Source organism: Bos grunniens, chromosome 16, assembly GCF_055505025.1.
Source record: "Bos grunniens cultivar Pamir isolate PY7600 chromosome 16, Bosgru_T2T1.0, whole genome shotgun sequence".
Classification (NCBI taxonomy): domain Eukaryota; kingdom Metazoa; phylum Chordata; class Mammalia; order Artiodactyla; family Bovidae; genus Bos; species Bos grunniens.
The window spans coordinates 14070132-14083047 of NC_141180.1; the positions used below are offsets into that span (position 1 = coordinate 14070132).

General features: G+C 38.1%; 1 protein-coding gene across 7 annotated transcripts in view; it reads right to left on the reverse strand.

Annotated features, from left to right (window-relative positions):
* HMCN1 (hemicentin 1) overlaps positions 1-12916 on the reverse strand; it is a 537476-nt gene that overhangs the window by 274770 nt on the left and 249790 nt on the right. For 6 of the 7 annotated variants that reach the window (XR_015143096.1, XR_015143097.1, XR_015143098.1 and 3 more), the window contains exons 12-15: positions 12261-12402; positions 10373-10500; positions 7772-7885; positions 2061-2219 (exon numbers count right to left, since the gene is read on the reverse strand). Coding sequence is in view for 4 of the 7 variants with exons in the window: in XM_086343341.1 (XP_086199467.1) it covers positions 2061-2219; positions 7772-7885; positions 10373-10500; positions 12261-12402 (543 nt within the window). In the remaining 3 variants the exon portion in view is untranslated. Of the gene's footprint in view, positions 1-2060; positions 2220-7771; positions 7886-10372; positions 10501-12253; positions 12403-12916 lie in introns of all 7 variants that reach the window. The other variant, XM_086343342.1, reaches the window with a different exon arrangement.

Consider the following 12916-nt stretch of genomic DNA (forward strand, 5'->3'; position numbering starts at 1 on the left):
CTCCAGGAGTTGGTGATGGACAGGGAGGCCTGGCGTGCTGTGATTCATGGGGTCGCAAAGAGTCAGACACGACTAAGCGACTGAACTGAACTGAACTGAACTGAGAGCTAGATGACTCTAAAAGAATGTTGGGTTAACAAAAAAATATACATGCAGGGAAGAGGGAAAAGCAAAACTAGAAAATGTTGAGAAGTCAAACTCTGTACTTTGTATATTTCTAAAAAACAAGAATTCTGTATCTGATCACCCCCTTCATTTGGGCCTTATATTAGGTTGGCCAAAAAGTTCATTTGAGTTTTTCTGAACACTGGTAGATGGGTTGGCCAACCCAGTATTTCTAAAAGCATTTCTTGTATCTTACACTCTGCTGATAGATTTAGAGACCTTCCACCCCGAGATTCCAATCTTATTTCCAAAGCACTTCTCTCAGTAACCACAGGGTTTAGTCATGGTTCAAACACATCTTGCTGTGCCCCAGACAGATTCTACAGTGATCTTTGTGACCATATTCAGCTTTGTTGATTCTACCCAAAGGGCATAATCACCAAGAATGAAGAGTGTTCACCAGAAAGCCCAAGGGCATGGGGATCATAAAAGATCCCAAGAGGGAAAACATTTAGTTTATACAAAACAAAATACTAAGCTTAGAGGGACATGATTTTCATTTAAAGAACTAAGACGGTAGAACTAAAATGTTCTGTGTTACTTTATTCAAAATAAAAAATGCACTTTCTTTATAGTTCTTAACCTTTAAAAAAAAAAAGTTTTGGCTTGAAAATCATCATGCATAAATCATATTTTATAAATTTAAGTGATGCAACCATATGACTTATCTGTTAAAATTAAGCTGCTGGGTTCTTTCTCGTATGAAACAAGCTCTGCTTTATTTCATGTGTTAACCATAACTGTGTAATTTTATTTTTCAAGAAGCATGAGATGGAGAGACGAAGAAGGGAGGACCAAACTCCTTGAGGAATTCGACTGAAGTTGTCATGCGCATGCTGTATCATTCCCATTGTGACTGATGTTTATTTGTAGTTCATGCTTTGTTCTTATACACAAAGGAGTCACTGCTAGTGAATTTAAAAAAAAAAAAGAAGGAAGAGGACAATCTGCTACCTTTTCTGTCATCAACATTTCCAAATCATGATCGAAAGCCAAAGTCTAATTTTCGGCCTTCAGATGTTAATACTTAGGAATTTGCTGTCCAAATGGATGACTCCTGATTGGAAAATGTTTGGCAAACAGATGAGAGACACTGAAGCTTATAGTCTCTGAAATCAAACAACCTGGGTTCAAACAACCAGGCCGTCCCTCCATAGCTCTTGAGCTGGTCAATTTACTTAGACATTTTTAAGTTTCCATTTCCTTACCTATGTAGTGGGGAAAATTATAGTATATTCCTCTTAAGATTGTTAGAAGGGTTTAATGATATAATGCATACACACACACACACATATATATATTCACTGTTCTTAGCATGCTGCTGCTGCTGCTAAGTCACTTCAGTCATGTCCAACTCTGTGTGACCCCATAGACGGCAGCCCACCAGGTTCCCCCGTCCCTGGGATTCTCCAGGCAAGAACACTGGAGTGGGTTGCCATTTCCTTCTCCAATGCATGAAAGTGAAAAGTGAAAGGGAAGTCACTCAGCCGTGTCCGGCTCCTAGCGACCCCATGGACTGCAGCCCACCAGGCTCCTCCACCCATGGGATTCTCCAGGCAGAAGTACTGGAGTGGGGTGTTCTTAGCATAGTGCATGGTAAATAGAAAAAAAACTTAGTAGGGTTTAATGATATAATGCATACATATATATATATATACATAGACACACACACACACACACATACATATACACACTGTTCTTAGTACAGTGCTTGGTAAATAGGAAAAAAAAACTTGGTAAATGTTAACTACATTACATTAATAATATGAAATGCTAAGTCTAATTTTGCCATTCTGACAAATATTTCCACTAACTGTTTCAAAGCTGTGATCATGACAAAATTCCAGGTCAATTTCAAAACAAACTTGTCTATCAGAGCCAGGATGCTTACTTACAGCCAACATCCAGAGTTATCCTGCCAGTTGCTCTTCCAGCATCATTGACAGCAACACACGTATAATCACCAGCATCCAAATCTTGAGTTTCTTGAATCTTCAAAAGTCCCAAGAGAGGGTCAATAATGAGGAATGTTGAGGGCTTCAGCTCAAGATCCCCTAAGTAAGAATGACGGGGAGAATGATACACAGTTAAGGGTTTCAATAGTTCGCTATTGATCTGACGGCAAAACTTCTGAAAAAAACTGATGGTAAAGTTTTTAAATCCAAGTGTCTGGCACAACACAGACACTTAAACAATGCTTATGCAATGAATGAAGGAAATGTTTCTTGGTAATGAGCTGATTTAGGACTATATAATTCCACAGGCGAACCTATAACCAAAAATCAGGCTCTAAATGAATTATGTGCATATATTTCCTACTGTATGTGTGCCTAAATGAGAACAAACTCTTTGAAGCTATGTTGGGAGATTAAGAAAGAGTGGAAGCTATCACTGCAGCTGTGAAAATAGAAAAGGAAGATGAAGATGGAAACAAAATTTCTACCATCTTTGTAACAGGATGAATTTCAATTACCCAGGAAATACTTTGGAGACTATGGGTGTTCTTAGTTTGGTTAAATGCCCAGGTTTCTGGTTTGCTTAATGTTCTCAGTCAGATTTTGTCCTGTGAGAGGTTTAAGCTGCTTGAGGGGATTCTAAGAATGGCTAAGGAACCACAGCTGGCTAGAGAGCATAGGAAGGAGCTTGTTGAAAGAAAAAGAATGGATGGAGAACTCCTGGAGAGGACTGTTATTATATTAATCTCCCAGGATACCTCTACTAAAATCTGTATTATACATCAAAGTTTTTTAAGTCAGAGTTACAGGGTTTGGGGAAGAAGCAGGTAGGGAATAAATGAGTGGAGGATGCAACCAGATAATGAGTTTGACCTCAGTGTGAGGGTAGAATAACCCAAGAAAGATGACTTATGTCTGGGTTGCCTATCCCTGCAACACCTCAGATCCTCTGAGAACCATTTCTATTTGAGGGCAGGCAATGCCTCAACAAATCTGTAAGCTGAGTCAGCCTATCCTTAGGCTTCCTTTCCTCCAGGGTTTCTCCTTACCTAAGAATGAAATTAACCAGGATGACAAGTATCGTAAAAAAAATACCCAGTACTGGAGACCCGGGTTTGATCCCTGGGTCGGCAAGATCTTCAGGAGGAGGGAACAGCAACCCACCCCAGTATTCTTGCCTGGAGAATTTCAGGGACAGAGGAGCCTGACAGGCTACAATCCATGGGATTGCAAAGAGCTGGGCACAAGTAAGCGACAAACACTTACTGATGTTTACATGACAGCTTAGTGTTCCTACCTCTTTTGCTTCTTTTTTGTAAAGGGCGATGTAAAACTTTTTGTGGGGATCCTAAAAAATTTCCAGGAGGTTTAAAGGCCATTGCTCTTAGGGTTTCACAGCATGCCAGATGTCAAGTCTAAAGAAGTATTCTCCAAAATGCCATTTACTGGCTTAGCCATGTGTCTTGGGACTGAAGACTGCAGAAGTAACTCCCTTAGCTTTTTAAACTAATTTTTATTGGAGTACAACTGATTTACAATGTTGTGTTAGTTTCTGCTGTACAGCAAAGTGAATCAGTTACACATACACACACAGCCACTCTTTTTCAAATTCCTTTCCCATAAAGGTCATCACAGAGTATTGAAAAAGGCTCCCTGTGCTATACAGAAGGTTATTAGTTACCGATTTTACTAATATATACACATATTAATAGTAGTACATATATGTCAATCCTAATCTCCCAATTTATGCCATCCCTCTGTTTCCCCCTTGGTAACCATAAGCTTGTATTCTACATCTGTGTCCCTTAGCTTTTAACAGGCTAAAACCCTAGAGCTAGTAATTCTCTAGAACACTATACAAAGCAACAACCAACAGACTTAGGGTGACAAACAAATTCTCATTTTGTTTTTATAATTTGAGGAGGAGATGAGGTCAAAGAAGCCATAAATATCAAAACAAAAAAATTACATTAGCAACTGTGAGTGCCAAAAATAAAGTATTTTTCAGCATTCCAACATTTAAAACCTCAATCACCCTTTTAAGCTGGCTACTGCATACCATGCGAGAATGAGAGAAGCAGCTAAAGCCTTGTCTATGTGCGTCTGGGAAATTTTCATAAGTAAAAGCAGATGATGTTGACATAAACCTTCCTCCCACTAGGGGAGGATGCAATGTGACCAAGCTGTTCATCAAGCATTAAAATGTTTGGACTAAAACGCATTTAGAGTTTTGCATTTTACTTCTCCATTGGTTTTTTCTGTATATGTCAGAGGACATAACAGGATGAAATAAGACCTTTTTGCTAGCACTTTTTTCTAAATAAAAGTATTTTAAAAACAGCAGTAATGAAACAAAATATAAATTGGAAAACACTGGTTATATCAAGTTTACATACTGATCATATTTTGATAATCTCTCTTGATTTCTACTGAACAATTAGCAATCAAAGTATTGCTATAAAGCCATAAAGAAATACAGAACTTTGAGATGAAGATGATTGGGGGAGTAAATCTTTAATTTTAATATTAGATAAGATTAGAAGAATATTTACATACATTATAGTATATAAATTTTGCTGACATTCTAGGATTTAAAACAATCATTATCCACTAAGGAGGATACTTTCTGCTTTAGTTTAAATTAGATTTTGGCATCTATGGACATAAAGACTAATAGATAATTTATCCATGACATAAGATCCTTTAAACTGTTGAAAGTTCTTTATTGGTTCTCAAAAATGTTTGTCTCAAGACTCTTTTCTACACTCTAAAAAATTTTCAGGGACTTTAAAGAGTTTTTGTTTATGTAGATTATATTTATCTGTACTAAGGACATGGCAACCCACTCCAGTATTCTTGCCTGGAGAATCTCAGGGACAGAGGAGCCTGGTGGGCTGCGGTCTATGGGGTCACACAGAGTTGGACACGACTGAAGCGACTTAGCAGCAGCAGCATTTTAGAAAAGAAACTGAAAAGTTTAAAAGCATATGCACTTATTTTCTAGTAACTCATGACATTTTAACATAAATCTATCCTATAAAAAATAATATTTCTCTGAACTAGAGAAATTTTGTGAGAAAAGTTGCATTGTTTCACATTTTTGCAAATCTCTAGACTGTCTAGCTTAAAAGAAGACTGTTGAGTGTTCTTTTTTGCTTCTGCATTCACTCTACTGGATATCACATGTTACACAGCTCCTAAAACTTCACGAATCACTCATAAGACAATGAGTGTGAAAGAGTCAAATAACAATTTGGTATCATCAGGAAAATAATTTTGATCTCATGGACCTGGAAAGAGTTGGTGGGAACCTCCAGGGATTCCCAACTATAATAACCACCAATCTAAAGAAACCCAATTTCTTTACCATTTTGCCACAAATACTCTTCATACAATATTTTAATAGTGTCCTTGATTCTTTCTTTGAACCCATCTTATGTTGCTCATTTCTAATATCTAAAATTTTGGTGGGCATTTGTATGTGTGAGATTCCTTTTCTCGAATGGTCTGAATGAAATACCACTTATTAAAGAATGGTGGCTGCCAAAGGCTGCAGGGCAGGGGAAATGGGAAGTCATTGTTCAACAGGCTTAAAGTTTCAGTCCCACAAGATGAATGAGTTCTAGAGATCCGCTGTACAACAGTGCATAGAGTTAACAATGCTGTAACGTCTGTTTAAAAAACAAACTGTTACTTTATTCAATCAGAACTGCCTGGGGGGAAAAAAAAGGCATGATCAAAAGGTTATTCTTATGGTTAGGGAAAGAACTAATCTATTACCTGTAGTTTCCCAAATGAGGGATTTTCCTAATTTTGCTGGTGTCTCATTCCAGCAGAGATGGACAAGAAAGGTCCAGCTGCCCCCCACCCCTTTCTTTTTTCAAGCCAGTTTGCAAATAAACCGGTTTGTCTTCTGGCTTTTCTCTTTATGATCCAGACTCTGCCTAAGGGATAAATTGCCTGCCTGTGACTGGGAGAGCCAGTGATCCTGGGGCTCAGGGCAGCTGTGTGTGTTGCTGCTCAACAAAATGCAGGTCCTGCATAATCATCTGTCAGTGTTTAATGCCCACATGCTAGCTCTGCTGGTGCATAATTTGAACAGAGAAATGAGATAGGATTTACTTGGCCCATTGAACTCCAATGTCTCTAGTCGAGAAGAGAAACAAATGCATAGTTAATTCTAGAATCTTCCATGTGGTGGCTGGCTGGTTCCCTAACTCCTCATTTAGATCCCAAGGTATCTGTGGGGCCAAAACTGACATACAAAGTTATTCAGGAGAGTAGCCCCAATCTGAGAGCATAAAAGACTCTTTCTGTGACTCAGCTCTACACAGGCAGAGAAATCACCAGGTTCTATTAGTTTTTAAAACATTTTTATTTTTAATATAAACTCCTGATGACAATTAAAAAAGAGAACTACCTCTATAACACATTTTTTCTGGATTTCTTTAAGATGAGAGTTTGAAACTATTATCTATTTCATTTGAAAGTTAAAGATTTAAGCATTTCAAATCAGGGAAATTCATTTTTGTTGACTGAAATAGAACTGAAACCTAATTAAGAAGCAAATCCACAAATGCTTTCTTATCAGAGAAAACACAAAGACTTAAAAATCATTTAACAAGGAAAACTATGAAAAATGACATTATCTCCTTGTTTCCCTCCCTGTTTCTAATTTATGTTATTGAAAGTATTTGCTTTCTGCATAAAGCTTCATGTTCTTTTTCACCTCATGTTCCCCAAGAGTTTGAACCCGAGGTGAATTCACAATTTTGTGATTATGACATCAACCTGTTGCTATGGGAATGTCTGTGATTTAACAAACAGAATCATAACAATAGTGCTTTGTACTATTTAGCATTTTTCATCTGAAGATTAAAGAGTATTTTGCAAACAGCATCTCAATAATCCTAGCAACCTCCCCTCTCAGGGTGTTTGTGGGGATTTTTCTTTCTCATAGACTGGAAAAACTGAGAGAAACAGGAGCAGGACACTCTGCAGAGATAGCCACTGTCAGCATCTGAGCCTGGACCAGGGCCCAAGGGCATTTTCACCAGGGACAAGCAGCACATTATTATTATTTTATTACAGAATCACAGAGGCAGAACCTTTATGTCACAAACAGGGGCAGATCATTTCTATACTTGACATAAACATCTACCACGCATGATAAAGCCGACCACAAAATACATTTGTCTTTAAATCACAAATGGTATTCAATTGTAAGCTTTAACATGAGTCTTTATTTGAGCACTTTATAGAAAAGTAATCTGCAGAATCTAGGAAACTTCCTAATTGTGAGAGCCTAAGCAAAGTGAACTGAAATCAGAGAAGCTATTTTAAACATGAACTGAGTATTCCTGGACAATTTTCTACAGGAAACAATCCTAAACTAACAAAGAGAATGTTCAGCTGGATTAGCAAAGGAGAAGTTTTCCTGCTTTGATTTTCACGGTTCTATAATCCACACCAGATGTCAAATGCTGAAATTCAGAGTGCAGCATGTTGAACTGCCGTCTCTAGTGAGACCATAAACACATTTTATGGGGCTGCTAAGTCACACACCAAAACAAATTTTTAACAAATTATTTTTATCCAAAAGAGAGAGCAATACTAAGTGAATCAGACATGAACATACTTAAGAAATGTACCTTTGAACCATTTAACTTGAGGTGGAGGAACACCAGAGGTTTTACATTCCATAACTGTTGTATCTCCCAGGGCAACCAAGAGCTCACTCTGAACTACAATCAACTTCGGGGCTTCTGAAAACAACAAACATGCAAACAGTTAAAGCCTAGCACAATGCCACGTGCACCTTGTTTATGTTTACTAAATGAAGCCATTAAACAAAACAATCATTATTTATGTGCCTGTGGCCATCTCAGTATTTATAATAAATAGAAATAAACTCTTCTAATGTATATGCACAATGATGTGTGTGATAAAAGATCATCTGTAAAAACCAAAAGAATATCAGGCAAAAATAATTCTGCTAAAACAGAGTCCAAAAATTTAGGATATTAATTGATGCACATTTTCTCTGAGATACACATTTTGAAATGTGCACAACTGATGCATATTTCAATTAATTGATGTGCATTTTCTATGTGACTTTAAGGATATTCATGTCTTATCTACAGAGACAGTTGTTCTTTAAGGTTAAACTTTTTTTGGAGTTCCTCTCTGTAGCTCAGATGGTAAAGAATCTGCCCACAATGGGGGAAACCTAGGTTTAATCCTTGGGTTGGGAAGGTCCCCTGGAAAAGGAAATGGCAACCCACTCCAGTATTCTTGCCTAGAGAATTCCATGGACAGAAGAGCTTGGGGAGCTATAGTCTATGGGATCAAAGAGAGTAGGACATGACTGAGTGACTAATGCTTACTTAAGGCTAAACTTCGCACCTATAAAAAGCAGTCTCCCACTTTTGAGTCTGTTTTCCCCTTTGATGTTAAATGCAGACATCCTCTAAGTTTCTTTCCTTAGCTCTCTTTAATTCACCCCTTTCCTAATGCTTCCATTTACGCACCCATTTTTTTAAATGAATTGAACATTTTAGGTCTTTCCAACTTCAACTGAGGTAGTTTTAAACAAAGCCAAGAGTTAACTTCTCAAAGATCATGTTACTACCTGGCTAGAAAACTTCAGTGATTGCATGTCATAATTTCCTAGTCTGGCTTTCGAAACTCATATTGGTTCATGGCTTTTTCTTGAATTTCACCCCCTTTACACTTTCTGACTTGCCACAGGTATGGAGCCACACTTGTTTCAAAACATGCTCTATTTTCTCCATCTTCCTACTTTTGCTAAAGTTGTTTCCTCTGCCTGACACCCTTTGTCACAACTCTTTAAATCCCACTCAGTCTTCTAGACTGAGCTTAAATCCTGTCTCCTTTGAGAAATGCTTGCAAATTCCCCGTCTGGAATTATTACTCTTCCCTCTGCCAGCCTCCCAGGTTAGTGCTTATGTGTCTTCCTTATTATATTTCTTTATGTATATCTACTTTCATTATTCACACTCTTGAAAAATAAGGGCCTCATAATGTACTTTTTTTTTTAAAATTTTACACTCCATAATCTCTAGCATAGCATTTTACATACTTTGAGTGATTAATAAGTTAAATAAATGGGTGGAATATTTTGGTTTCTTTGTGAATGAACCAAAATTTATTTCTGCAATGCAAATCCTTTTCCCAACTGTCTGGTCTCTCTCCACATGGGTGTTCTGTGATTGATTTTCATTGTCATCTCTAAATCTAAGCCCATTTTCCCTTCAAAAACTTATTCACCACCTGCCTTTATAATTTCTACAAATGAAACCACTCTTCCCAGGCTTTTAGGTGAGTATTTGCGACACTTTTGTTACCTCCCTCATCTATACATACCCTCTATAATTCTCAGTCTTAATTATGACTCTTTTATACTCCTTCCTCTCCACATACCTTACTATGAACTATGGTAAATAAAAATGAGAGAAAGAGTGAATTTCTAGTCACTAATTATTTACAATTTACAAACTGAGATTGAGTATGTAATGCCCATGTCCTTTCTCTGTCTAAGAAACATCAAATTAAAAGAAACATTCTATATTATTAGAATATATGATTATGTATTATAATAGATTAGATTACATTTACATGTTAGAATGTATATATTCTAATATATTATGTGATATTATAGAATAGTTGTCATGATATTATTTATTATTACAAGAAAAATAAAATATTTATCTTCAATAAATATTTGAGTTTGGAGAGGAAAAACTGAAGATGAAAAGCAAAAATAATATGTAGATAGTGACAGGAATGTTATAAATATTTAATTATAATATAAATGTTATAAACAATTTCATATATATGCATTTACGTATGAATATATAAATTCAAACATATATGGACGTAAGTGGAAAATGTAAAACAAAAGTTGAGGTAAACTAGGAAAAATATAGAATCTGTTGATTTGTAAGTAAAATATTACAAAGTACAGATCAACCATGGAAGGACAGAACTCTATGGGCAATCAGAAACTCTTCCATAATCTGGAATCTTCCTTGATTTCTGTTGACTAATAAAGCTATTCATTTCCTGAACTTTTAACTTAAATTAGTTAAAATATTTGCTTTAATCAGTGTGTGAGACAAAAAAAAATTATACAACTGGATATGACTCATTCCAATATTAATTTGCACTTTTACATTACTTGATATGATATTCATCCTATTTGAACTGGCTTTTAAACTGATTATACTTGCCAATGTATCTGAGGGTAGAAGTCTGTTTATCCATTCCAGCTGAATTACTTGCCAGGCAACCATAGATCCCTGCATCTTTGGGAACTGCATTTTTGATAAATAAGTTACCTTCTGAGGTCATCCTATACCTATAGACAAAAAGAAAATAAAATTGAAAATAGTAATAGGATCAAGGAACTATAGCAACTTCCTTCAAATATCTTCAAATACTTTAGAGTTATGCCTTTGGTGCTGATTGCAAAAACAATTAATAGCATCACTATATAAGAAGAAACATCGTAATAGTAACAATATATGTGTGTGTGTTAAGTCGCTTCAGTCGTGTCCGACTTTTTGCGACCCCATGGACTGTAGCCCAGCCAGGCTCCTCTCTCCATGGGATTCTCCAGGCAAGAATACTGTAGTGGTTGCCATTTCCTTCTCCAGAATAATAACAATAGGTTCCATATATCTAGTAATTGGCATGTGCCAAGGCTGATCTAGCACCTTTACATTTATTCATGTTTTAAATGTTCCTAACAATCCGATGCAGAGAAGGCAATGGCACCCCGCTCCAGTACTCTTGCCTGGAAAATCCCTTGGACGGAGGAGCCTGGAAGGCTGCAGTCCATGGGGTCGCTGAGTGTCGGACACAACTGAGCGACTTCACTTTCACTTTTCCCTTTCATACATTGGAGAAGGAAATGGCAACCCACTCCAGTGTTCTTGCCTGGAGAATCCCAGGGACGGGGGAGCCTGGTGGGCTGCCGTCTACGGGGTCACACAGAGTCGGACACGACTGAAGTGACTTAGCAGCAGCAGCAACAATCCAATGAGTTAGATATTACTATTCTATCTGTTATACAGATGAGCAAAGAGGTTATACAAATTGCCCCAAGTCAGTGTCAGTAAAGGGAAGAAGCGAAGTTTGCACCCAGGCAATCTTGCTCTGTGTGAACTTCTAAGCTAAACAGTTCCTCAAAATGAAAACCTGAGAGATGCAATGCCTCATGTCTCAAGTGAGTCCCTGAAGAGACCAGGAATAGAATTTGGCTCACAGCTAAGATCGTCTTCTCATGACAAACCCAGAGTAATGGGAGCCTGATGGCTGGAAACTTCACTGTTTATGTCCCAAGTGTTTATTACTTTCTTTGAGCATGAGAGGATTCATTTTCTTTTAAAAGCATCCAGCAGAATAAAATACTACAATTAGAAATGTAGTATGAGAGGCAACGGTGAACATGAGTTATGAAGAAAGTCTGCATACACTTTAATTAGAGCTACTGTTCCATCCTTTGCTTCTGCCTCTCTCTTCTGTCAAATCCCAGGACCAAGCCTTTAGTGGATGGGTTAACTGCACATCAGTTTACCCACAGAAAGTTTATTATCCCCATTCCAATTATTCATGGGCTTCCGAGGTGGTGCTAGTGGTAAAGAACGTGCCTGCCAATACAGGAGACGTAGGAGATGCCAGTTCAGTTCCTGGGTCAGGAAGATCCCCTGGAGGAAGGGCATGGTAAACCACTCCAGTATTCCTGCCTAAAGAATCCCATGGGCAGAGGATCCTGGAGGGTTACAATCCATAGGGTCACAGAGGGTCAGACACAACCGAAGTGACTTCGCACACGATTATTCATGGTAAATCAACTGTTACAGTGTTCTGTTTACAAAGCAAAGTAAGGAAATACTCAGTTCTAGCTGTTGAATTCAACACTCAAGAACCTCAGACTCTAGACATCCATCATTTATTACTTTATGGACATTTCCTGGCCTATTGAGAAAATCTAAAGCTGCAGATTTGTGTCAAACTTCCCTTAACCCCAGAGATTTAGTCAGATTAGTTCTGACCAGAAATTTCATCAACTCCTCTTACTCAGTAAAAACAAAGAACATGATACAAACCCAGTACCTGTGTGAACCCATGATAAACACATCATTCACGGTCCAGGCGATCTTTGGTTTGGGATAACCTGTTGCAGAACACATGATGGAGACCTCAGATCCAGCTGTGAAGGACTGATTCTTAGGCATCACAGTGACTTTGGGTGGTTCTACAGATAAAAAGAAAACACACAGCGTGAAATGCCAATGATGTCAGGAGCTCCCTCTATTAGCAGATTTGCAGACTTATCACTACCACACCTTTACTTTATAACATTTATTTATTTTGCACTTCCAGGAATTTGTTTATAAACAATAACAAAAAAGCTGCAGTTACTCAGCAGACGTACTCCCCAAGGCGGGCAAGGAATGCAGACCCTGTCTTCCAGCTTTCGGCAGTTGTATGAGACCAGGGTCTGCTCTCCTCGCTTCCCCAGAGTCCCTCCTCTTCATGAAAGACTGATGCAGGCTGGGGCTGGGACCCCAAAGCTTGACTCTGTACCACAGGCCTGGGGAGGACCGTAGAGGGCTTCATCTCCAGTCATTCATCCCAAGGTCGTGTAGCTCAGCCCAGCCCTGTCAGCCCACTGGAGCAGCAGCCTGATCCTACTCCCAGATCTTGGAGGCATGAGGGTGGGCAAGGCCTTGCCTTCAGAGCATGGTGAGGGCCTGGCACACTCTCCT